The 27,451-nt window shown below is 39.0% G+C and overlaps 1 protein-coding gene across 1 annotated transcript in view; it reads left to right on the top strand.

Annotated features, from left to right (window-relative positions):
• The first annotated feature begins 549 nt into the window (after positions 1 to 549).
• The window catches only part of LOC309878265 (cytosolic phospholipase A2 beta-like), a 28,096-nt gene continuing 1,194 nt past the window's right edge, over positions 550 to 27,451 (top strand). Inside the window, exons 1-20 of the mRNA XM_082760548.1 lie at positions 550 to 660; positions 6,897 to 6,969; positions 7,805 to 7,981; positions 8,648 to 8,784; positions 9,513 to 9,644; positions 10,822 to 10,880; positions 12,640 to 12,682; positions 13,895 to 13,958; positions 14,385 to 14,512; positions 14,633 to 14,743; positions 15,745 to 15,782; positions 16,701 to 16,836; positions 17,835 to 17,971; positions 18,217 to 18,439; positions 19,047 to 19,164; positions 20,181 to 20,318; positions 21,515 to 21,619; positions 22,167 to 22,352; positions 25,134 to 25,300; positions 25,995 to 26,181. Of these exons, the coding sequence (XP_082616674.1) occupies positions 640 to 660; positions 6,897 to 6,969; positions 7,805 to 7,981; positions 8,648 to 8,784; positions 9,513 to 9,644; positions 10,822 to 10,880; positions 12,640 to 12,682; positions 13,895 to 13,958; positions 14,385 to 14,512; positions 14,633 to 14,743; positions 15,745 to 15,782; positions 16,701 to 16,836; positions 17,835 to 17,971; positions 18,217 to 18,439; positions 19,047 to 19,164; positions 20,181 to 20,318; positions 21,515 to 21,619; positions 22,167 to 22,352; positions 25,134 to 25,300; positions 25,995 to 26,181 (2,380 nt within the window). The 5' untranslated portion in view covers positions 550 to 639. The remainder of the gene's footprint in view (positions 661 to 6,896; positions 6,970 to 7,804; positions 7,982 to 8,647; positions 8,785 to 9,512; positions 9,645 to 10,821; positions 10,881 to 12,639; positions 12,683 to 13,894; positions 13,959 to 14,384; positions 14,513 to 14,632; positions 14,744 to 15,744; positions 15,783 to 16,700; positions 16,837 to 17,834; positions 17,972 to 18,216; positions 18,440 to 19,046; positions 19,165 to 20,180; positions 20,319 to 21,514; positions 21,620 to 22,166; positions 22,353 to 25,133; positions 25,301 to 25,994; positions 26,182 to 27,451) is intronic.

Here is a 27,451-nt window from a genome sequence, read left to right on the forward strand (position 1 = left end):
ATATTTACCTCAGTTTCACCAGCACCACTGTGCTGGCCAGGTAACCATCCACTAGGTACTTCAAAAAAGGAGGCTTGATTTACTAGTTTGCAGAACAATTCCCAATAATATATTAAAACAAGTCCCTGCTGTAGGAAGAGTTGAAAAGGGCCCTTCAGAAATGGATTGGTCTCCCAACAGAAATTTTAATAGATGAATTTTGGCTGTCTTCTCCCTTCATTTTTTTTTTTTTTCATGGAATATTTTGTGGAACAATTTAAAAGATACAGAAAATTCAGCTACTGACTAGATGGAAGAAATGGGGGCAAAGGGAGACTTTCTGAACATGGCAGAATCTACCCATAAACCTTTCAGGACAGTATTGGGGCAATAACAAATCATAAGAGGTAATAAAGTGACAAGCAAAGATGTGATTACTGCAGCTTTCCTCTCACCTCTGACATTGCAGATCTCCCCGTCAGACGTAGGCAGAATCTCTTCTCCACACAGAGGAGGCAGAGGGTGGAGCTCAGTGCCTGTATAAATTATATGTGTCCTTCAGGTTGTTTCAGCAGCAACAACAAGCTGAGAGCGTGTTTGTCAGCTGACAAATCTGTTATCCAAATTGGGTTTTCTGCTGCTGTCGCCATCTTACGTGCCATGGGGAGCCCACCAGCCAAGGTAAGAGAACTGCAGGTCCACTCTGCTGTGACCCGACGCCTTGTTATTGGGAACTCTGGTTCCAGCTCTCGCGAGCAAACTCTCCTTCTGTGTTTGTTGAGATGCAAAGGAAATCTGATTCTGGTGTGATGTAGCAGGGTTATCTTGAGCTTTGTAAATTTCCTATTTTCCTCTTTTACCTCTCCATAATTAATACATGAGCTAGCTTAAGCAAAAACAAGGTGAAAATGCGTTTCTTTTCTTCTATCTTAAGGTGTACATGCTGGAATGAACACCAGGAAGGAAAAGGGCTGGCCTTGAGTTTACCTCACTGCAAAACGAAAGTGCTTTAGTCCTACTGCATGCTTTTCTCAGGATAGCACATGTTCATTGCTTGCCCAAGCTGAAAACAAAAACAAAAACCAAAACCCACAAAAACCAAACACCTTTTTCTAGCAACAAAGCACAATTTATATTACTTTAGCTGCAGGGGAGAGTTCTAATGAGCTGATTTAGCTATCTTTCGTGTTTACAGCGAGTGTGATTCTAGTGGAAGTATTTCTTGTTTGGACTTGAGTTTTCCAATAGTAAGTTCCATTCAGAGATTTTAGCTGATAGTTTTTTGTATAAATGAACGGAATTATCGGCTGAGAGTTATGTTCCCGTGTATCTTTAAAAGGTAGTGGATGCCATGTCTGAAATGGAAAATGTGAATAATTTGCAAACGAAACATTCTTTGCAAATCAAACCCTATGTCAAATTTTACAGCATATAAAATGAATATGGGCATTCCTGGGGTTTAGATATAATGGAAAACAATGTTAGGTGATATAGCGCATGGAGAGTCATTAATCGTTAAGAGGAGAATCATTAATTGTTAAGATTAAGGAATATTTGCTATAGGCAGTAATATTTGCAGGTGAAGTTAAAGATTCAGTTGTCAGTAGCTTAAATAGACAGACTGAATGCTATGATAAAAATATTCAAACATCTGGTGCTCAGAGCAAAGAATATAAACTATAAATGTAAAGTACTCTCTGGATAAAATTTGTATTTACTCTGTCTACCTACCTGTTAGATCCAGAGCTATATATCTATCTAAGATATAAATATTATCTCTCAATTTTAAGTATCTATTTTGTATCTAATAAAATAACACTGGATCTGAAAGACAGGTAGATAGCGTAGATAAAAATTTACTTAGAAAGTCTCTATCACAGAGAAGGTTCTTGCATTTAACCCTAATGCTGCAACTGCTGTTCTCTGAGTTTAGACATAATCCTGCTTGATAGGCAACACTGCCAAAATGTTAGAGTTCAAGCATAGCTTCAGGTCAGAAAGCTTCTATTCCCAAGGAAGAATATTCATTCAGTACTGTAGGTAGCTGTCAGGCAAATGCATTTTTCAGTATATTTAAATGGGTAAACAGAGAAAGAAATCAGACCCTAGTGGTTTTGTGGGTTTATTTTTCTTTTAAATTAAAAATTTAAATTGTCTGGAAAGTGTGGATACTTCATGCTATCTAGGAAGGCCTAATAAATGTCTCCCAGTTAGGTTTTTACCATTTAAATATGCTACCAAGATGAAAAATATTCATTTGGAACTTGCAGGGGATGTTTTTAACTTTCATAACAGGGTTTTTTCTTTTGCTCAGACAAGAATAAATGGTCTTTAGGAGTTTTATTTTATGAACTAGGAAATAATTTTTTCTGTGGTAAGAGTCAGAAATTCTGCCAATACCACACCTCGAGCAACCCACTTATACATGTAAAGAGATGACTGAGAGAGTATGAAGAGGGGACGCATACCAAATCTACAATGACTCTTCAAACACTTAATCAGTGATAACATTAAATTACAGTAGATGTTCATAAAGCAAATTAGATTTACTTATCAACGGTTCAACATCCAATGATGAGATTTTGGATAATTGTAATTCCCAAGGAAAATGAGGCTTACGTGTTTATATTTGTTCTTTCTATCCCCTCTCCTAGTTTTGCGTATTTCTTTGGTTAGTTGGTTGTCCCAACAAAATTTTGCATTCCTCTAATTTTAATGGAAATAGGCATCTGGGTAGAAGAGCAAACTACAAGCAGTATTTTCATTGATAGAGTGGCTAATAAACTCAGCCCACATTGGCTATTAAGGGTCTATATGGAAGAGAGTGTTTTGGAACCAGGCGGGTCAATGAAGGTCATGAAGCTTTTTTTTTTTTTTAAGCTTATAGCTTTAACCTTAATTTAATAGATTGTCTCCAAATTGTATTTGAACCAAATCATCAGTATCTAAATTAAAATAAATGATTAGCATATGCTGAATGATTATGTTTGTTGTGAGTTCTTCTACATAACACATTGTACTGCTTCTAGTATGCCACTGGGGAAAGAAAAAGTGATGCGTGAAAGCAGGTAATTAGTTATGCCTAAAAGATACTGATAAAGCTGGGCGATAACCCTAAAGCTATTTGCAGAATGCCAAAAGACAGGGAGCAAACTCCTCATAGAAAACTCTTCATATAACCTGTTGTTACTCCATGGTGGTAGCTCTGCTCAGGGAACTACTTAGTTTTGGGGCAGGGGAAGTGCAATAGTGAGGTGCCAGTCAGACTTCCAACATGTGGTGATGGGAGGAGGTTCCCAGGTTGCCAGGCTCTGCAGAAACGACTCCTCCAGAAGAACGATTTCCTAGTGAAGGTAGCCATGAGGCCTTGTTCATGGAGCAGCATGGTGGGGCAATATGGAGTGGAATCAGGGATGTGGAGCTCTCAATAGGTTTTGCTTCTTTCACTGCCATCCAAAGACAGTCTCAGCAGACTTCTTATTAATGAGCTTTGAGAAGCTCATATACTGTCAAAGTTGTCTTTTTGGCATGAAACCCTGAAGTGACTAACTACCTGTAAACAGGAGAGTAGGCTAATTACGTGTCCTCCTGAAGCTGACAGGCATATGACTATTCTCTGGAAGCCAGACAGTAGGCCAGCAAATGTATATTATTACAATCATTGAGAGGTTGGCAACGGATGTGAATTTTCAGTTTGTCTAATGTTTCGTGCAACTGTAGCAACTCTTCCATGCTAATTTTACCTCCTGTTTATCACCTTTTCTCTATTTTAGACCTGAAATTGCTCCCCCAAAACTTGCTTTCAGAGTAGTTTAATGCTTTTCTTGCTTTTTTTTTCTCTTGCTTTTCTTGCTTTTCAGTGTAGTTTAATGCTAAATGCTATCAAATGGAAAGATTTTTTTTTGTGCATGTGCACTTTTTAGCCTACTTTTTGTGAGTCTGGACATGTCACTATTTATTGGTCTGGAGTGTTACGGTCTAGGATGCAAACATACACAGGTAGCTGACTCCTGCACTCTATCATAGCCTCAGTGTGGCACTATAATTTTCCAGCAAGTAAAGATGGTTGTATTTCTAGGCAAAAATAGAATGATGTGCTTCTGGGAAGCTACATTTGACTCTGAATGTTTCCAGAGGGGATTAGTTACTCTCTGTGTGCCTATACCGGAAAATGTGTTTCCGACAAGGAAGTGAACTGAAAGGAGCAAGATCAGTAGAGCTGCAAGACTGTCAAGAGCTGTCTGAATATTATGCCTGTGCTTATCAATTTGCATTAATCACAGTATTACTCATTGTGTCTCATTTTATGGAAATCACAAATGGTATCTCTAACCACACGGATTTTTCTTTACAAGGGTGTTCTGGAGTGCCAGCACTTTTGGGCAAAGATGTTATTATAGACCACCCAAATCAGAACACAGTAGGCTGCTCTGGACCATTGCAGAAGAAAATGAGCTCAGCCTTTTTCTGATGAAAAAGAGAATTAGCCCGAATCTGAACGGTTACTGCAGGCTGGAGTAACTGCAGCCTTGGGAGCAGGATGGCTTTGGGGTTCCCCAGGGAATTTTCACAGCCCATAGGGTTTGTCATGGCCACCTTTACCTGTCTCAACCTGTTTATCTTTTCCCCTACAACAACATAAGGACAATCCTGCACCAAATCTGAAGTAATGGATAGTCATCTTTGATGATGTTTCCTTTGGCAGGCAGATGTTGTCATTTAAAAGCGAACTGCTTGCTGTTGGAAGGGAAAGGAAGGAGGCAGGAGGCTCTCTGGCTCTAGTGGGAGAAGGTGAAAAAGCATGACACCTATTACAACTGAGACTATTCTGATAATGAACTGCAGATGCACCTTTTTTTTAAAGAAATTATGAAATTTTCATCACACAAAGTTCAGAGCAAATTATATACGAACATCCATTTCTCTCAGTGAAGGCAAACTCTGAGAATGATTTGGGCTTCTATTGAGCAAGGGGAAGTTGATTACAAAACAACATAGAATTAACATATTAATTAAAAACAGTCAGCCCTGTAATTGGCTACAGAATCCAATATTTCATGTTAATGAAACCTACTAGGAATGCTGACTGAGCGTTCCAGTTGGTACTTCCATATTAAATAACTATTTGCATGGGAAAATTAAAGTCAAATTATTTCAGTGGCAACTGGAGTAATTTGGAAGTGTCCTCACTGGACCTTGTAATGTCTATAATGTGTTAAACTCAGAATGTTTAAAATATTTCAGTTTTAAATTGGAGGAAAATATAATAGGAATGTTTCTTGTTCCACAAGAGTAAATGTCTTGCATTTTTATACAAAAGGTGTTTCACTCAACTGTTAAGAATCCAAGAGACAGTGTAATTTGTGATTTTGTAGGTTTACCAACAAGGTTTCTCTGCTTGGGTGACTCTTGAATATCAACCTGATTTTTTTTTAAAGGATGTAACTTTAAAATTGGCATCATAATATTTAATGTTAAGCCTTTATTTGAATGTGCTAATTCACAGTTAAAATAGTGTGCATCTGATTTAACATCATTTACGTCTAAACAAAATTGAATGAAGCTGAAGGAAAGCAAGTCTCATTTCTAATAAAAATAGCCAATAGTCTCCACCCCATTGTAAAAGAATTTCAGGTCGTGTAGTGACTGCTTCTATGGAGGGGTTCCCCCTTCCCCAGCTCCTAGTATCTCTGAAGGTAATCATTTTTTCAGTGTCAAGAAAACTAATCATGGTGCTAGCTTTCAAAATAGTACTGTCACATTATTTCTTAGAGTGCAGTGGGATACTCTGGTTTAGACAAATAGATAGGATGTTTCAGTCAGTATGTAACTTAAACTGCCATTAAAACTAATGGAATACTTCCATCATCGTGTGGTCTTGTTTTAATTTATTAGTTATATTAGCAGGGCTGGTTGTTGTTTATGCTTATTATTGCTGACGTGCCAAGCTAGTATGAAAAAAAAAAAAAGAAGATAAAACACTGAAAATAAAATCAAAAAGAAATGTTCCAATTTGAAAAAAGAAGGAAATACTTTCCTTAATTAAAATTATTATTGTCTCTGCATGTGTGTTCATTCAGGATTATCAGAATATCTTTTAAATGTGCTGAATATTTTCTGAGTAGCTTAGGCTGGGAAGCTTAATTCTCTGTTAGAGTTAGGAAAAAGTAAATTGAAATAAACATTACAATGACACGTTGCCTATGACAGAAATAAATCTCATGTCTGGAAGAACAATGGTCCCATTTCCATTAGGTGTATTCAAGACACCTAATGATGTGGGATTCTGTGGTATTATGCCTCCAAAGCAGGGCATTTTTTCTTCATCTGAAGAGCCTCAGCTGGGCCTATGATCCAGTCACTTAAAGTCTGTAGTACATTCCTCTAGATGCCTTTTGGTGAAGTTGGCCTACTTAGGAGCATCATGCAGATGTAGTCCTAGCTGGGATACAAAATTTGAAGACTTTAAAGCACTTTGAGTCCAGGTCCAGTGTTAGCACTGTCGCAAGACCAGGCAGGCAGGTGTGTTTCTATTATTGCCTTCCAAAAGCCCAGTTTTGATCCATCTGTGGCACAAGGTCCTCTGCAAGTTGGCAGTACAACCATCACCATGGCCATGCCTGCACCAGGTTGTTTGAAAAGAGACACCTCTAGGGTGACTACAGAAGCTTTCTGTAGCGTTGTCTGAGTTCCTGTCTTCTTTTTTTTTTTTCTGTCTTCACTTACTCAGGCTACTTAGCAAACAGCCCAGTGTGTAACCATGCTTTCATCTTAGCATGGTGTACTTCTACAGGAGGGTGGTCCCCTCACTTCAAACAGGCAAACAGCAAGGACAGACAGTCCCCTGTACTACTCCAAATACATAGGATTTTTATATTATGAGTCGATGAAACTAATTGCATTTGTTTTCTCTGCAGATGAAGATTTGTCCCATCTACATGCTCTCTGTAAGAATCGTACAAGCCAGGAACATCAAATCAAGAGACCTGTGTGAGTTGTGGTTTGCATGTGCTTTTAGTCACCTGTAGAGTTTACACAGTGAGCAACGTTCCTAAGTTCTGAAGGTATATAAATAAAGTACGTAAAGCAGAGCAATAGAAATATTAATGCCAGGGCTATAATTAGATCAAATGCCTATGCCATCATTACTTTGAAGGTCATATCTAGTGGCATTTCAGAGAAATGGTAAAGTCCAAGACTCCCAGGTGAACCTTCTGGACCAGTAAGAGAAGGTAGACCATGTGAGGGCACTGCAATCTGTAAATCTGCTTGGAGTTGTTTGGTTTTGATGTTCTTAGTGAACATACATCATATCATGGGCAGGCGTTTTGCCACACAGGACATATATTTAGGAACCATTTATTGAAATGGATTGATTATACACCATAGTCAAAAGTAAATTAGAGAATTTCAGGCCTTCTACAATACAGAGTCATTTGGAGTATTTCATGTTAAATAATGTTGCTAGTTTCTGGCTAAGGAGAGCCTCTGCAGATCAGCCCTAAGTACATGCTGAACATGCAGGCAAAACAGATTTTTTTCCATGTACTTTTGTATTCAACATTCTTTTACTCATTATCTCACCCTCACAGCTTCCTATGGCTCCTTCTCAAGGTGTCTGATGGATGAGCCATTCAGGCTGTCGTTTTTTTGCAGTGTCTTTTGTGTTCCTCAGCCAGTAGAAGAACCTTGAGCTGCCTTTTCTCACACTCTCACTCTACTTCAAATACCATGTAGCGACGTCCAGAGGTGGACACTAGAAAAGTGATAGCGTGACCTGTATTTCTAAGAGTTTCAATGACCTGTTCTATCTACTCTATTGAAGGGACAGTTCCACTTTCCTGCCAAAACCTTGCGGGGCATTGTTATTCACTGCTTGATACCAGTCTGAAGTATTTAGGCATCTCGGGCTGCAGTAGACATCTTCAGTCAAGTCCAGACTCCAGCTCTGAAAGACACCATCTCGGAGATTTCTTTTCACACCGATGTCAAGCTCCACAAAGTAAATGAACTTTCCCACCCTGGCTCTTCCCAAAGGATGGCTGCTCCAGGCACTGACTGCACTAATAATGAAGAATAGGTTTAGGGTAGAAATGAGAAGATTTCTGACTTACTCATGTCCTTGATTCTTGGACCCACACCAGCCTTTAGCTGCAACAGGTCTTCTTACTTGGTAGCTAACACTTCTAGACATCAGGCATGTCCCCTCTGTGTGTCTGTCTTGTGAGACAGCAAGCCAGTCTCATCTCGTCTTCTCTGTAATACGTGTTCTCTTTTCCTGTAATAGTCCTAATAGACCTTTTTGGAACTAGCATTGCTTTCAGCTAAACTTCTTTTTAAACACAGTTGACTGGAATGGTAGGGAATATGCCTGATGAATGGTCAGTGGGCTCTTTTCTGCCTCTTTGTCTTCACACAGGAAACACTGCTCTTAGTGTATCTTGTGTGTGCATGTGTGCATGTGTGTATTTGCAACTTGTAGTTACCCAGGAATTAGGTAGTATACTAAGATGTTTTTCTTGGTTGCCTCTAACCAATGATGTCTGTACTTATTAATAAAAAAAAAAAGAAGAAAAAAAAAAGTATTTATTAATCCCCAGAATCATGGCCTTGCCCTACTTTTCATCTATAATATTGGCATTGGGATTTTAATTGTTTTCTGCTGCAGTGACTGCATCAGACTGCTATGTGCGCTTGTGGCTGCCATCTGCTTCAAATGAAAAGCTCCAGACCAAAACCATCAAGAATTCTGACAACCCTGTCTGGAATGAGACTTTCTACTTTAGGATCCAGAGAGAAGTTGAGGTAGTGAAAAAACAGAGATTTTACTATTTTGAATAGCTGGGAGTCCTCACATTTCACCCCTGTGGGTCAAATGTACAAAATAACTTAAAAACATGCTTGAGTAACAGAATTTGCAACTGACTCATTAGCACAAAACAGCAGACATATGGAGTGGTGTTCCCTTCAGATAGTTGTAGACATCTGTGATATATACACCTATATCTGAGCTAGTCTAGATTCCCCTTGTTGTCACCTGAGAGAAATAAGTACTGCTGTAGCATGCCTCATCTCTGGGCTATTTTGGATGGTTAATACAGAAAAAGCATTCCCTCCACTGATTGTAAGGGAAGGGTAGAGGAGTTGCTGTGGTTTAGAGAGCAAAGTTGCACTGTGATGACTTCAACTGATGATATTAATCGTACCCTAAGCTATGCAGTTAAGAGAACTTTGGGAACGAAGAAACTGAATAGTTTTCTTTGGACAGGTTATCAGAGAGTGGCACAGAGCACTGAGCATCTTTTTTGTCTTGGAATAGTAGGAGCTCTCTGTTAGTAGTTGTCTTCTATTCAATTATAAGTTTCCCAATGTTGGATTTAGTGATTGAGTTCCACATTAGCAGACTCCTGAAAGAAAGCACAGTGCTAGTAAATCAGTAGCAAAAGTCTGTAATCATTTCTTTTCTTTTCTTATTATTTTTTTTTTTTAAACAGCAGCTCAGTAAGTTCATATTTATTTTCTTCTACTACCAGAATGTTTTAGAATTGGCAGTGTGTGATGAAGATCCACTTACGAAAGATGACATGCAGTTCACAGTTCTTTTTAATGTTGCTAGAGTCAGACCTGGAGAGAGAGTCCGTGAGACATTTGCTTTGAAATCAGAGGTAAGGACTGAAAATACATGGACAGATCTTACTTTCCATTTTGGCTTCTGTGTTAGGTAGGTTTGGGTCTGCAGAAACAGATATCCTCACGTATTGATATCATTACCAATATCTCATCAAATCAGGTATCATTGTGCTGGATTTTTATGACTTCATTAATCTCTTTTAACAGATTCAGAAAATGAAGCTGCTTCTCTCCCATGCAACTGTCTCTGTGCAGACAAAAAAGTGATAATAACTAGCATCTGTAAATACAGTCGTATTCATCTTTTATAATCCCACAAATAACTTTCTTACTTTTCAGCTTTATTCCACTTTTCCCATGCTTAGAGGACATTTCCTCTTAAATTACAACTTCTTACTAAAAACTTGAAGACAATCCACTAACCAGTTGAATTAAATGATTCTTTCAGGCTTCTCCTGTTTGGGTTCATGCTGGGTTTCCTCTAGTTGATTCAGATTTCCATAGCCTGTAATGAAGGCATGCCTGTTCTATTAACATCTTTGGTATTCTGTTAAGGAGCCCATGAGAGAGAGTTTTCCAGGGAACAAAACTGGGATAGCTTTGTGACATCTCCATGAGTTGTGGCTGAAGAACTGCTACATGCTTATTACAGGAAGGAGACAGTCCATACCTACAAGAACAGCTACTTCCCAAATGCTGAAAGCTGTTAACAGGGATCCTCCTAGTGACTCTGCAGGCTGGTGGCCATTTCTCAGCCATTTCTGTCCGAGTCACTGGGAAATAACATGATTCAATAACTTCCTCAGTCTGGAGCGCTCTTGCCCACTTCATCTCTGCTGAATTCAATGTGAATGTGATTTAAATGATTTGTACATATAAACGACACTGGAATTAGTGACATTTGTTGCTGGGCTTCAATATTTTTCTCCCAGGCAGACCGTCTTTACTGAAAGATATATTTCTGTTTCAGCTGAGCTTTTCCTCTCTGATTGTATCTTTGGAAGGATGTATATTACTACATATCCAATGATGGGAGAACATTAATCTTACTTGCCTTTCCTGAGACTGTGGTTTCCATTGCATTCATAGCTTTTTTGGTAACGTTAGCAGAAGAGATATCAGCCATGGAAGTGAAACACTTTTCTGATGTGTCTCTACTAGAACTCTTGCAGCCTCCAATAATCCACATGTATTTTATCCTTTTCCTTTTAGAAAGAGAGGTGCTCTAAGAAATGGGAAAGTTTGGAAGTGGAATTCTGGATGGAAAAAATGTGAGTAAAATTCCAAAGCTGAAAGGTTTAGTTCTGTCATGCAGTATAATATCTCAGAGAAAGACAAAATTCGTCCAGCTCTTCCTTACAGCAGTGAGCTGAGATTGCTGTTTCAATTTCTTTTTTTAACCTTAGCTTTCTCAGCTACTTCTATCTTTCAGTGTATCTTTTACAAGTCTTACCTTATATTTGATACCTAAATCCTGATCATGGAAATGTAGTAACATTGGCAGGATTCAATAAGTTGTGCACAAGATGCATACAAGACGTAGGAGAGGTCCTTTCCAAGCTGTTAATACTCATATAACAATGCCTTGAACACTTTAGTTTTTCTAAAAGACCAGAAAACATGTATTATTACCACAAAATCTACATAGAATGATGTAGACAGCAATAGAAAAATCATTAGGTGGTAGCATAGTTAAACTGAAAAAACATGCAATTAACAAATAGTAAAATTAAGGCCCTCCTCCTCAAATTGGTAATCAACATTGGAAGAGAACAAATCCCATAAGATAAATTTTCTCTCTCTTTTAAATGCTATCACAGATTTGACTGAAAAACAAAACAAAACAAAAAAACAAACTAAACAGCATTATCTGTCCAGTTTTTAACATTACAAAAAATATAATATAGTCTGTTTAAAACTGACTAACTTCATGATTAGAAGAAGAAACTGTGAATAGGGCTTCTTAGTCTTAAAAATGGAATAGGTGCAGAAAAAACGTCTGGCATTCTTGGTTAACACAGTGTAGCTCAGAAAATCCATTTAATTTATCTGTGGAAGACACCTTAAGTGATGGTGCAAGCATCCCCTGCAAATGTGGAAGCAATCACAGCCAGATGTACAAAAAGCACAGAATGAGATGAAGTGTCTGGAAACTGGACTGAGCAGATTCAGACTAGAAATAAGAAGAACATTTTTCACAGTTCAAGTTACAAAGCATGTGGGGAATTCTCCACCCTTGGAAGTGAAACCTAGTTATTTATATGTAAATACATTCTACTGCTGAAATAGAAGTTATAGTGCTTGACATGCTGCTTGGTAAAATGTCCTGGACTTTGCAGAAAGTCAAAGATTACATACTACATAGCTTCAATGGTCCTTTCAGATCTATGGAAGCACTTACGAATGTGTGTAACATAGTGCCATTGGAGCATTAGCCTTAATTAGAGATTATGTTAGTAGAATCTATAGGTTACTCATGGGATTAAATAACTACTTCCATTCAGCGACAAACCTAGGATTTACAAGGTAAAATATCTGGAACAAAGACTTTATATTACTTAGCTGTATGTTTTCCAGTCATACATATGATGTGAGCTAATCCTTATTTGCCGTTCTTTGGTGACCAGTTGTACATTATAATCTGGATCAGACAGAAATATCTGTCCTAATAAGTATTTGGAGAGTACATTAATAGTAGTCTTTGCTTTCCCCAAACCATGTGGCCATTTGTTAGGGGCAGGACATGATTCCACGTAGACCAACACCTTTTTCTTCTGTAGTTTTAAGAATTATTATTTTTATGGGCTCTCCTGTCTTCTTGTTTAGCAACTGCATTTTGGTTCATATACTTAGCAGATGATCATACATTACACCTTTCAGAAAACAAATTATGACACTAATGTAATGATATGCAATTTTAAGCAGAAAAGATTGTAAAACTGCTATTAAAAAAAATAAAATACTAGGTACTCACACATCTTTTTTTTTTTTTTTTTTTTTTTTTTTTTTTTTTTGCTTCTGTCTTTTTAGTCCTGGTCCTCCAGAGTATGTCATTACCAATGATGTCCTAGTGGTAAGGTTCAAATATGAATTTAGTTTGGAGTGACTTTTCCTTCATTTATTTTTCTACTTTTGCCTCTGGCCATCTGGTATTTTGCAGGGAGAGCAGAAGCTACTGTTACTGATACGAGCACGGTCCACGGTATAAAAGAAAAATGTGTAACAATTCCCCTTTGTTATGATATAAATGTTGTCCACTCCATGCAAAAAGAGAAACTGTGTTTCTTGAAGTTCTCATATATCAGTATTTTAAACAGTTATGGTTTGCTAATGTTTCAGCATCCTGTATTGGTTGGCATTCAAAGTGAAATGAGTTTCATGTAATATAGCGTGACATTTGGCAGGAAGAACAAAGGTTTGAAAGGGATGAGTCTATAGAAGAAGACATCAATAAGTAGTCAATGTGCTTATGACAGGAAGGTTATCTAATGTAGCAGCTTTATAGGAAATGAGTTTTTTAATGAACAGCTATTTTAATTGTTGAAACAGAGTCCTCTTGCGGTATTAGTCAGCATGTGGTCCATTACCTATCTCCTTGGGCTGGCCCAGCAGCAAAGGAGTACAAAGCACCTCATGCCAACCACTCCAGGCATGCGTATGATTTCCAGATGCTAGCCTTTAATACCCATGTGGCAAAGTAATACATATTCTGTTCTTTCCCCCTCATTTTCTGTGTGAGGCATAAGAGCTGTAATGATTGGCATGTGTTGTTCCTGAAATGGCTTGGAAAACCGTCCTGGCTTGAGTTATTAAGGGTGAACTGTAATGACTCAGGTGGCGGGTAGGGTGGAATAAATCCATGATCAGAACCAACAAGAAGATGCCTTGTAGACGAATCATGGCCATGATACACTAAAACTCATCATCAGGTGGTTTCCTCCCACCCTTCCTAAGTAATTATCATATATATGTGTACCTGAGTTTGGGCAACAGTGTGTAGTACAGAGATTCACAATTTGGGGATAACTTCAATGGGTATAATCACCTCTGTCAATGCACCACTGTATGGACAAGCTAGTTGTAAAGCATTATAACTGGGCTACTGTTCTGAAACAATGAGCTCTGAATTTCTTCTTGTACAGCTAGATTGCTGCCAGCACTGAGACCAGTTCAGGTTAGCCCTATATTGTAGCTACTAGATGGCTGCATGATGGTTTGCTATTTGCTGCAGATACGGCATTTGCTATTTTCAAACTTTTCAAACTTTTCAAACTGTCTTTTACAGTCACGTGAAGTTTGGTGCTTGGAAGTGCAAGTGGACAGTAATGAAAGCAGGAAATATTTGAAAGGTATGCAGATATCCCTGTGAAGTGAGGACACAACCAAATCATAAGCATTCAGATCCAGATGGAGGCACTTCAGGTTACAAAGACTACTATTAACCTTCTAAAGACAATAAAATGCAGTGCAGTGAAAGTCCCTGAACTGCCTCCAGTTGTAACTCTGAATTCTGTGATCTCCGATCTCCAATTCCTTGAAGCTATCAAATTTGGGCACAGTAAATTTTACTGGTAGAGGTATGAGAGAGTGCTGACTCTGGGAGCACGCCAAGTTTTGGGATAGATGCGGGAGTACCAACCAGTTTCTGTGTTGTAGAAGACTTGTCAGTGTAGGAACTTACGGAGGATTTACCACAGAGAATGTCTGCAGCAAACTTTGTTAGCTCTTTTGCCTGAACAGTGGTAATACTCTCTAAACAAATCTGTTTTCACTAGAGGGTAAAAATCTCGTGCTTACGGTGCCTGCATCTCATGAAGGAACACAGAAAGCTACAGAGGACACAGATACTTTCTACTTCCATTGTGTGAAGGCTTGGGAACCAGTTCTAAAAGCCAGGCTGCAGGTAATGTGCATTGCACCAAGCCAATTCCCATACTGTTTGCTTATTTTCAGTGTCACCAAAACAGTGGAGAACTGCTGCCCTGCTGTGAGTAAAATACATTTTTTTTTTTGTTCTCTGCAGAAAGTTTCTGATAAGGAAGATGACAGAAACAATTTAAGTGACACCTTAACAGTACCACTGAAATTTCTCCCTGTTGGACACAAAGTGAAAGTAACCCTCCCTGTAAGACATGTAAGTACCTCACCGTTTATATGACCTTTTGGAGAGACGACTAAAGTCACCATCATTATTTAACATAATATCAATTGGAAAAATAATTCAATTGGTAAGTCTGGGTGAGAAGACAAGATGCAAATATAAGAAATATCATTTTTCTGTCTGTAAAATCAGTAATTGGGGATTCATCCTGGCCATTTCTAGATGCCTAAGTTCAAAGTTTAAATGTAATAAAAGACCAACCTCTTCTGTTGTTACACAGTTAAAGGAGAATGTTCAATACTGTCTCTACTGTCTGTATCAAGCCTGGGTGGTTAGCTCCATCTATATACCTATGTTTTAGGTGGCTAAAGTTAGACGAGTTGAATCTTACCCTCAGAGAACGATTTTGCACATTCCTGTATGTACAACAGTATTGATGGTAACTGGTGGACAGGTACAACTTTGAGTTGCTTTAAAAGCAGGAATGACACTGCTGTGTGACCAGATGAATCTGTTAACAACAGCCAGACATCCTTTTTCACACGGTGCAGCAAATGGGAAGCAAATACAGGAGGAAAAGAATTACTTGGAAACATTTCTCCTACAGAGATGGGAGAATGAATGTCTGTTTCACAGTTGATTGCCCTACATCCAGTAGCTTTTGGAAAGGATGTGGTAACTTGTATTTCTTCTCCCTAACACTGTCTTTAGCTGGATACTGTTCTTAATTCTCAAGAATGAGAGAATGGCAGTGTGATACTGCTGCTGGGCTAGGCTGGTTCATGGGGTGACAGTGAGTAGCAGTCCTGTTTCACAGTCTGGTCAGGTAACCACTTCAATACCTCCTGCCTCTCTAGCATCTCTATATAATATGTTTGGTTTTTATTTGCTTACCTTCCCATTCCTGCTACAATTTCTAAAAGACTGAAGGGTGGTGGTAGTGGGGAGGCATTTCAGGAGTCATTGAAAATCTGGATCTCTAAACTTTATTTTCACAGTCATTCACATTCCTGCTCATGTTTCTTTGTTTACAGAATGTGCCATTGCAGCTGTACCTCCAACTAAATGATTGGTAAGGGGACTGTTTTGTTTCTCTACAAGTTTTATTACTCTTTGAACAATGAATTCTAGAGCAGAGTATCCTTCATTTAGATATAAGGAATGCACAAGACTAAGGGCAAAATACCTTGACAGTTAAGTCACCATGAAAGAGTCACCACAACAGAGCAAAAGTAAATTGATTTGGGGCAACAGTCATGTTAAAATGCAAAATAAATAAACAAACAAATAAATAAATGAGAATTTCAAACAGTGAGGAACTTAGTCAGATGTCCTTTGCGTCAAAGAACCGAAGACTGAGATTGGAGATTTCTTCAAAAGGGACAAGTAAGCAGGAAGAAGGCAGAGGGAGAAGGGGATTTGACTTGATTTAAACATCCAAATCCTATATGCTATTCAAACCAGACATATTTTCTTAAGAAAATAGATTTGTAAACATGGTATTATCAATAGAAACAAGCATAAGCTAGGGAAGATGAAACGTTATGCTGTAAAATAATGAGACATATAAAAAATAAAAACAAAATCATTTGAATACCTTCTTCATTCTACTGTTTCTGTAGAAATCAATGGTTTAAATCCCCACGAAAGACCTTGTTAGGTTCTAATGACCTTTTGCTCAGAAATTCTTTTAAGGAAACATAGAAAGTATTCAACTAACAAAGCTACTGGAGGACACAAATAATCCTTTCTCTTTTCCATATCTGCTGTCCTAATCTGGCAGTAAGACATGCTGAAATATCAGAAAATAATGAGACTGTGTAGAAGTGAAACATTTAATTTATTTGCAAATGAGATCTTCATTTCTGCCTGTAAATCTGAACAGTGAATTGTGATTCTTTATGATGTTTAATAGACTGCAGTTGCTGAAAATAGATCCATGTGCATTTTTAACACTAATCCTGTGCCTCTGGACTTATTTATGTTGCAGCACGGAAAAATTAGATGTGCGCTTAGGATATGATCTATGCCGAGAAGAGCAGGAATTCTTGCAAAAAAGGAAGAGAGTGGTTGCCAGTGCCCTGAAAAGGGTTCTTCATTTGGAAAGAGATCTACATGGACATGAGGTCTGTGAGCTGGAATCTGAGCATGGGCTGTGGACCTATTGAATTTGGATTGGCACAACTCCCCACAAACCTTCTAGTAGTTTTTGCACATTGATGACAAACCCATTGATTTGAATGGCAGCATAACTGAAGTCCTTGGAGTGGCATATCCCATACTCATCTAAAATTTCAGCTCAGCTATTCAGGCCTCCATTCTCTTCATTTGGCCAAATTCCTAAGGACAGAATATATCTGTCTTCAAGGTCAGAGTTTCCAACTGTGTGATGCGGCAGGTCAGCACAATATGAGGCATTGGTATGTTCTGTGAGACACAACACAGACAACCAGACAATCCAAAATAAGTAGGAAAACAGGAGTGTTTGAAATTCACCTCCTGTGGAAATTTGTGAAGTCACCGTAATGTCCCTTCTTTAGGCTTATATATTTTTTTCATTTTCCAATCACTTTTCACAAAAAGTCAAAATTATTCAGAATGGAGAAAGAACATTTTCTAACAAGCTCCAGCTGAAGCATGGTTTGTTGCCAAGATCCAGGGTGAATTTTAAAGTGAACATTTATTTTCTTGATGGAATTTTATTTGTTGAATGAACACTGTCCAAAGAATCATTTTGTTTGCTTAATATCTTTTTCCTGAACTCTGTTCAGGACTTCCTTGAATCCATTCTTAATTATGTTTACTGAACTCTTATTATTTATAGTTAAATCATATAATTATCTGTTATAAATCATAGCAATTCCAATTATAACGAAAAAAGAGAGGAAGAAGGGTTAAAATCACTGAATTTTAACAGTTTCCAAACTCATCCAAGCTTTGAGATTATGAAAACCCTCTGAGTATCTGGAAGTTAATTTAAATAAAGTACTGGTAAAGACTGACTGAACATTGATTTCACTGTTCTGCAATAAAGTCTGCTGAAGAAATTCGAGGAGCTGCAATTAGGCTTTTCCAAGTAGGCAAGTGAGTAACTTTCTGAAGATAATATTTATGTTTTGAACAGGTCCCAGTAATAGCTGTTATGGCAACTGGCGGAGGCCTCAGAGCAATGTCAGCTATGTTTGGCCACCTCTTGGCTCTTCAGAAGCTAAATCTGTTGGACTGTGTTACCTATGTCACTGGGGCTTCTGGCTCAACATGGTGAGTACAGAAGATATGATTTGTATTTGGAATGACTATGACACCACATTTCCACATAATGAGAGAGATGCATTTATTTCAAAGTCTTACATTATTTAGAAGTGAACATAATTCCCTGGTAAAGTTGGCTCTCTATCATAACTTCAGTTTAAGCTAGCTAGTTCTCTGCTTTGGTGAAAGTGTCTGGGTAAATACAGTATTTTTCATTATTAAATGGATGATTCTCTCGCATTTTTGTTCTTTAGGACCCTAGCAGACTTATATGAGCATGCAGATTGGTCACAGAAGACTCTGGAGGAGCCGCTCAGAGCAGTAAAAGAACAAGTGACAAAATGTAAACTCAACCTTATGTCTATGGAACATTTGAAGTATTATCACAAGGAACTTGCTGAAAGGGCAAAAGCTGGACATGTCTCATCTTTTACAACATTGTGGTCACTTGTTCAGGAAATGTTCTTACACGAACGGGTATGTTACACACTGCCACGTACCTTGTCCTGCCACAAATTTGAGAAATGTCCACTTGTTTTCTCTGGCACTTCCCTCTTTGTTTGCATGACATAATGAGAGGAACAAATCCAGAGCAACTGAGGCATTCCAGTATGATTTGTAAATAATGACAAAGGATCCTATAGCCAGGATTTTCCAGAGTAGCTGGTGGTTTGTCGGTGCCTCTGAAGTGGGGTGCCCAATGGATAGCAATTTCAGTTCGCAATTTTAAGAAAGAACTGAGCAACCCCCCCCAGCAGTCAGGTGTTTTAATGTTTCTAGTTGGACACTTAAGAGCTAGAGTAACCTGCCCTCTTGTGAACATTAGTCTGAGCCTTAGTAAAGATCTGTTGGACATAGACAGTCAAGGCACTTAGATATTAATGTACAGGTCAGTAGATATCAAAAAGGCAACCAGGAAGGAAAATGAAAGGAACATGAAAGAAAAGGTCTTTCAAGAAAATGTGACCCACAGATTCCTCTGGGTAATAAAACACCTGTAGTCTATCAGTACTCATGTAGATTGTCAGTGGTTTTGCCTTATGCTTTTCCAGAGGTTTACTGTGATTTTTATCTGTTTGATTAGCCAAGAAAATACAAACTCACAGACCAGCGCAAGGCATTGGAGCATGGACAAAACCCACTGCCTTTCTATGCAGTCCTCAATGTCAAGGAGGAGAAGTACAGTACTTTCAAATTTAGAGGTAAGTATTCTTAGAGTTTCTTCTGACTCTGAGTAGGGACTAAAGAGAATTTGTAGGGAGGGAGTGTATGTGTTTAGAAAGGGAATGCAGGAGGAATGCCTCTGTTGGTTGCCCCAACTCAGGATTCATCTTTTAATAAAATGTTTGTCTTTCTTGTGAATTGCTGGGTGTTGATTAGAAAAAGCAGATCTGCAGGATAACACCCTCAGGCACAAACAAGGCATTTCTGAAGATCTGGAATGAAGCTCTATTTTTGCCAAATACATTGTGAGTGAGTGGAAGCAAATTGTATAATCTTTTTGTGCCTTAGTTTCACACCTTTAAAATGGCTATCATGGTTCCTTATTTTGAAGAGGTGCTGAGAAATGTAACTGGCACTTACCTAAATCTCTAGAGTGGAGTATGATTACAGTGATTGGCATGTTGTGACACTCTTTAGATACAGACTATATTCAGCAAGAGGTACTGAAGCGAGCAGATACTGGAAAGAAAAACCATTTAGTACTTACATGAGGTTAGGTTCATGATTACTGTTCTACGGGAATACGTATACAGGACAGCTTGAGTCAGGAAACTGTGTGGCCACGTCCACGCTGTGTTACTTTCTAATTCTGAGTTGATGTGTCTTCAGGCTGCTTTCATGTAGTCTGACAGGTTTGGTTTAGCAGAGGTTTCATGCCGGTCATTCCTTGAAGGTTGGATCACACTTACATGGTGTACATTTGATGATCTTGAGTTAGAGACAAGTGGGATCGCAGAATCTTTATAAATATAAATCTAGGTTTCTGAAGTTATTGTTAGACTTTTTCTGAGGAGAAAAAGCTAGTTCCTTTTGTATGTGAATCACATCTCAGTTTTTAGGGAACTAGACAGTTTGCAGTACAAGCTACTAGTAGTACAGAGCTGCTGAGACCAGCAAAGTTCATGTAACTTGAAGATAGCTTTATCCACAGGCCTAGGTTTTGTTTTCTTATTCTGTATGACAGTAAACGTGGCATATGTCAACTCTTTTGTAGAGTGGACAGAGTTCTCTCCTTATGAGGTGGCCATACCAAAATATGGAGCCTCCATTCGTTCAGAATTTTTTGACAGCGAGTTCTTCATGGGAAGGCGAGTGAAGAAGCTGCCGGAATCTCGGATCTGCTATCTGGAAGGTGACCTAGCAATGCAGTATAGTTAATCACAATATGGTAGAAATTATGGTTCTAGCCACTGGTCTGTGTACAACAGCCCTTGCCAGCAGGTCTGCTCAACAGGCTTTTTACCCCTTCTGAACACTTTCTACTCCTTGTACAGTTTCTTTTCTCCGGTCTTCTCTTTTTCCCTGGGCAAGTGTGGGACATGTGTGGCAGGGTTCCCCTTCCCATATTCTGAGTGAAACAAGAAGGTGGAGAAGGCAAGTTGAGGAAACTGTAAGATTTCCTCCTCTACCCAGTCATCATCTCTTCCGCCTCTTTCTAGGCAGTGCATTGTGGAATTGGAAAGAGCTGAAAATAAAATATAATTCATCTAGAACAAGCCACAAAGGGAAGTACCATCTAAGCTTTGTGGGTTGAGAATTGTCGTCTATCTCCAGTAATATTCCCTGCCCACGAGGATGAAGGAATCCCTTTTAACCTTCACCAATTTCTTTGACTGGCTGTTCTGCCTCTAAAGACAAAGAAAAGGGGAAAAGCAGCTAGTCAGAGGAATCCATCTCCCCCAGGTAGATTTGAAAGCCTTGTCAGAACTGCACTTTTTGATACCAAAAGCAAGAGTCCACTGGAGACAAAAATCATATTTCTCTCACTGTGAAGTCTGCTAGAGATTGAATTTGTTCCTCACATGAATACCTGGCATGGGGCTTATTACAGAGGATAGGTCTTTCATTTCTAAAAGCACACTCACATACAGAGATAATTTTATTTTGATTCCTGTACTAGTTGAACTCCACAGAAACAAAACATGCCTGAAAGAGAAAAACAGGCCTTAGATCAACTTAAAGAATAAATCATTTTAAAGAAAGACCTTATGGTTATATGGCTGCACTGTGATTCCCCAGTCTTATAATTTATTTCTTTCACAAGTACACAGTAAGCACTCTAAAACATAGTTTGGGTGACTGATACCTTGTATTTTGTTATGCTGAACTATACAGTGAATGGTTGGGAGTAGTTATCTCTTGAGGAAGAACACTGAATTGTTGTCATCATTAAGGTTGAGCTCACTGAGACCTACTACATAAGCTGCACCATAATGGAGTGAATTCATATCTGGCAAAAATATGTAGCATTGATACTTGTAATAAAAAAAGATGAAATAGTGGTTAACATGTTAGTGAAGTACTTTTCCCAATTGTTTTGATTTGCAGGTCTTTGGACAAACATTTTTACTAGGAATTTGCTGGATGGCTTATACTGGTCCTCAAATTCAAATGAATTCTGGGAACGATGGGCCAAAGATATGGTAGATATAGGTAAGAGTTTCCAAATCAATACTTGTTTTTCATCAGACCATGCTTACTATTAAGGAGAGGATTGAGGAAGTTATACTATTACAACTGTTTGTGAATAATCTCTCACATTCTCCCTAAACCAGTGCATCTTGTGTTGCATAGCTGTAGATCTTCCATTATGATTTTCAGCTGTATCAGAATGATTTCATTTGTTTCTATTTCTTTTTCTATTTCATTAACTCAGGGGCACACTTCATGCTCGTTGCAAATGTTTTTCATTTAGAATTTGCTCATTGTCTGTTAAGTGACTCCTGTGACTGTAAATGAGGAGGGTGGCTTATGTTTTTAGTCAAAAGTACAAAGAAAGTATATAAAAGAAAATAATGCATGCTTGCTTTAAGCAAAGACAACTATCTCTGTGTTTAAATGGGCATATATTTTTCAGTAGACTGCAAGAAACAGGAAAGGAAGAGACACACAGAAAGACAGCGAGGACAGCTAGCCTGCAAATGTGTCTAGCAAAACAGATTGCTTATGTTTTTTTCTCACGTTTCCTTCTCTATTTCAGAAAAACATTCCCCTGAGGAGGATACCACTATCATCGAGCCTCCATCTTGTTTGTCAGGGAAGTTGTATGAAATGTTTCAGGACATTATGACCAAGCGTCCACTACTGGGAAAGTCCCATAACTTCCTGAGAGGCTTAGAATTTCATAAGGATTATGCCCATCAGAAAAAATTTATTGAATGGAAAGGTAACTGCAACAAAGAGTTAGCTGCAGTGTGCAGGTAACATCTCAGATTTTTTTTTTTTAGACTTTGGAAATCTCACATTTAGAGATACTTTCTCAGGATTTGGAAGTCTTCTGAGATGGAATTTGGTTTTATCTCTTTCTTCAGGGTTAACTGGTTATCATGAACTAGTCCATGGGCCACCTGCTGAAGAGATCTGTAATTTGAGTCACAGCATGTTCTTCTACAGGAAATTTGTCATTCTGCATAGGTTTAATAGTCAAAAGAATCAAAAAAAAGAATAGACTCTTGAGGTAAAGAAACAGAGGTAACATTAGGGGCATAAACCAGCAGGTAATTGTGTGGAGTCACATAGGTTTTGACTGAATATATTAAACAAACATGATACCTAGACTTGATGTATAAATGGAACAGTAATTTCCTATGGCCTGTGCTCTGCAGGAGGGCAAAGTAAGCAGTCATAATATTTTTACCTCAAAAACTATGAAATGTTGTGTGAAAGGTAATGGAGCTGAGCTTTTGTGTACCACAAATCTTCCTGTAATCCCAGCATCCTCGTTTGCATTTATTCCATGGGCAGATATCAGCATGGGAGGACCCCACACGCGTCAGGCTAATCTGACTTCAGCAAGAAAACACGTGTGCTCTGCCTCCTCTAAGTCCTTCTCTTTGGCAATTTGTGTTTTGTCTCCTCTGTTTCATGCAAGTTACAACACTGTTTATGTCTGGCTGCCATTGCTTCCTGAAGCTTGCTGACAATAGCAAGAGGTGTGGAGTTTTTTGTGGATTAAGGCAGAGCCCACAGAGTGCCAAGTGCTTTCAGCATGTTCAGTAAGCAAGAAGTCTTTGTCCTAGAAGAGTCTACTCTAAGAAAACAAGTGCATAAGAAGGGTGAGTGAGAGAAGGAAGCGAGCAAGTACTTTAAGAAGGCGGATTAAGGATACAATTGTCAGTCAGCAAGCATTAAGAAAAAGGTCCTTACATTTACCAACTAGCAGTTTTGTAAAGGCAAACAGGTAGAAGCAGATTTCAAGGAGGATTTGAAGGAAGAGGAAAACTAAAGATTACCTCAGGGCAGATATTCTCCGAATAAAGTAAAATAAGTGGAAGGCCAAAGTCTGGAGTGGGAAAAGGGAAAATAAAAGTCTGGAGTGGGAAACAACAGTAGATGATGTATTGTTTTTTGTCTACCTGCATGAGACCAAGCTAAAACCAGAGCTGGATCCATCTCTAGAACAGGCGCAGGAGTAAATGCCAGCTCTGTGGGCAGAAATGGTAGCCTCATGATAGGAGAGGTCTCCAGAATATAGTTCTGTTGAAATACTTCCCTGCAGTTCAGGTTAACTGACATATTAAAACAACACTTTAAATGGCTTGTGAAAAGCCTCATTTTTGTGGTGATAAATTTGAGAACTCATAGTAGGGAATCATTGTAATACATTTACGGTAGGGTTTGTGCTTTTGAGGGAATTCCTGAGGAAGAGCTTCTTCAAAGCCTCTTTTTGAGTATGAAATGGAGGTAGGGACTCTCCCAAGGAAAAGCCTAGCTCTAATTCACTTATCCAGCCATAAATACTGCACAGTTCCATCTCCATGATAAGAAAATTGAGGCACTGTAATTTCAACTAAAAATATTCACCGGGCCAATTAGAGCTAAAAAGGGACTGCATGCAAACGTCTCTCTTTACAGCAGAATTTGTGAATTCCTATCAGCCATGAATGCTAAAATAAGCAAATAATTTTGTAAAGATCTGACACCAAGGGAATGGAAAAATATGAGTTATTACTTCAAGATGCTGTCAAACATTCCAGGCTATGGAACAAGCTGGATTTATTCTACTCGGTTTAAATCAACACTACAGAATGAGGCCAGGGCAGCAGAGCGGCTGAAAGAAGTGAGATGCTGGAACTTACCTGCAGTATTTCTGAAATCAACATTTTTTTGAGCATACCTAAGCACAGATGTTTCAGGGATTGAGGGGTCTGCTCAGGGCTTTGCTGCCTCATTTTCTGAACTTGAAGAAATCTCTTTAAACACTATTTTGATATTTAAAACCATGGCAAAAAATTTTTATTCTATGGAAATAGAAATGATACCAGGAGAACAATAGGGGACTTGCTGTCTACAGGGTGGCTGGTGGGGTTCCTGGCAGAGAAACGAGAATCTAGCTGTTAGAAACTGGCTTTAGATCTCAACACGCCAGCTAGGATAATCCACTTTTTGCTGTGTTTTGAGTTAATGTGAGGTTTAATTAATTCGAGCAGTATTTTAAGCTGATGGTAGGAGATGGTGCATGCATGATCTGGTGTTTTTTCAGCTAAGAAAATTAATATGAGAGGTCACTGAAAGCAAGCTGAAGTCAGAGTTTTCACCCAGGGACAGGAGTCTACACCAGAGAATGCAAAAGCAATAAAGAGCAATGCATAAGAGCAGAGAGGTACTGCATTTGTTAGATTTGTTGGTACACTGTGAAATTATTTTTGTTGTTTGCATTTTTCCCAGTTCTTAGCAGGGGAAAAAAATCGGCAAAAGTCTGTATTCTGTGAAAAATCAATCCCCAGAGCAGCTGTGAGGCCAGCGGAGTCTGTGTCTCACCTGCCCTCTGCCTGGCTGCCTCACAGCCTGCCTTTGTGAGGCCACGATTGTGGGGTCGCATTATGGAGGGAGGTGAGCCTGGTCTTGAGGGCAACCAAGGGGCTGCCCTTACTGTGTAGCAAGCCAGAATTACTGACTCCTTCTTTCCTACCAATGAACTGCTAACTATATTCAAAATGTTTTTCAGACACTGTGCTGGACTCTTTCCCTAACAATCTGACACCGCTGCAGAAATATCTTTGCCTGATAGATGTTGGCTATTTCATTAACACCAGTGGTGCAGCACTTTTCAGGCCAGAAAGGAATGTAGACGTCATTATCTCACTTGATTATGGTTTGGGGAATGTGTTCAAGGTGAGAAGATTAATGTGCTCTGTTCCTTCCAGCCCTGGTTAAACTCTTCTTGTAAAGCTGTGAGATTTAATAGCCAAATTCATAGATAATGCTCAAATTACACAGTGACCATCTACTTCAGAAATGACTAAATGAGAAAGGCATAGAAGGGATCCTCATACCAGAAGGGTTAGATTCTGAGGTGAGTAATAGAGTTAGTTGGTGTTCTGTGGGAGAGGACTGTATGAGGTTGGTTGCTCTAGATTGTAGTGTATGTACCATGTTTATTTAGTTTTAATCACATATTTCAGGGCTTCTGCAGGTCCACATGGGTAGTCAGGAAAATTATTCCCCTTTGCATGTTTTTTTTGTGTGGTGGGGGGCATGGGAATTGATCAACAGGACAGAATATGCAAATCCTTGCTTTATTAAAACTTTGAAGTAAGCTGCTCTTTAAGTCTTGATCATATACTCAAATTCTAAGTGTGGTCATTTCCTCTAACTGTAAAAAACTTTATAGGGTGAGAAGTGTTTTCTGACTTGTGGTGTGTGGTGGCAAAAAGTAGGGTTATTCTGTGGCTATTTTGGTCTATGCATTCATTGCAGCATAATTCTAGGGAATAAATTAAGTTGCCACAGTATTTCTATGATGCATCAGTAAACCTGATTCTTGTCCTAGAGTTGGCTTTAAGGCATTGGCATTCTGTATCCACAGCAATTGGAGATGACATATAAATATTGCAAGATACAAAAAATCCCTTTCCCCAAAGTGGAGCTAAGTGAAGAAGAGGAGAAAAACCCAAAGGAATGTTACGTGTTTTCGGATCCAGAGGACCCCAGAGCACCCATAGTAATTCATTTTCCCCTGGTGAATGACACCTTTAAGGAATTCAAGGAGCCTGGTAAGCTCAGCCATTTTAGTTGAATTTGGGTCATTTGTCTTTCCACAGTACTGATCTTATTTGTCTTCTCTAGCAATAATTTTATGAGAGAGCATGGCCTTTGTGTGAGTGAGACTACCTGGTCTCCTACCCCTCTCCTTACAGCTTTACCCAAAACTATATTGTGGTTCTGGGACCACAGCAAAATGTCTGTCTCTGAGGGAACGTTTGGGGAAAGATAGGAATAGCAGCAAACCAGGTTAAGTAAAGCTCCTTTGCTGCTATGATATTTACCACTGAATGCTCAGAGAGCGTGTATGTTAACAAATACTCCAACAAAATCACATTCAGAAACTCTGCAGACAAACAGAGGAGGTGCCCAGCAGAGGAAACTGGGCTCGTTAGGTGGAGCTGGAGCTGGTCCAAATGGCAATGTGCCATCAGGTAAGGCTACTGAACAGTGTCTAGCAGGTAAAACAGGTGAGTGTTTCAGAGGCACTCTGAATGAAAGATAGATGAGAGTATGCAGAGCAAAACAGCTGCTGCAGCTTCTCAGTGCTCCAGGCCCAAATCTGTGAGCTGTGTCGCTCACCTGCATGTCTCCCAGCAGCCAGTGATTCATCGATCAAGCTGACAGCCAGCAGCTGATGTGGGTGGCTGGGGGAGGAGGGTCCTTGGCAACTTGTTTGCGTAGATTTTAAGTTTAACAGGGGAGCTTTTCATTTCCAGATGGCTGAGAGACACCTTGTGGAATGTGGATATTTGTTTTTCCTGCTTTTAACTACGTTCTAGAAAAGAAAAAGAATTGGCTTGTGAAGTGCCCATTTACAATGACACTATAGACTGTGCTTTTCTGTGCTTGGAGCAGATGTGGGTGTACATGGATGTGGACAGCACAGATAATGCAGCTCTCTGAATATCAGGAGGTTCCATGAAGTAAAGCTTGGACATTTTTAGTACAACCACTTCTACTGACAGTCTGGGCCCAGCACCCTGACATCCCACTGCCAAGAAACCACTGGGTTAGACTAAAGCCTGCTGTGTGTCAAGCAAAGTTCATGTGCCGCTTTCACGTGGTTCTAGTAGACATTGTAGGGGATGCCTGGGCAGTCCATTTGTAGCCCCACTGACTGTCATCTTACAGCACATTTGTGGTTGGGGCATATTTGATTCAGACTTCAAGGAGTTAGGTAAAAAAGAAAGAAAGTATAATGGTAAACATTTGTAAAAGCATAAATATGAGGCTGCTGGGCTTCTTAGTGGAGGTAATTAGGGTGTCTTGCTTTTAAGC

This window comes from Aythya marila (assembly GCF_965140915.1).
Source record: "Aythya marila genome assembly, chromosome: 5".
Lineage (NCBI taxonomy): Eukaryota > Metazoa > Chordata > Aves > Anseriformes > Anatidae > Aythya > Aythya marila.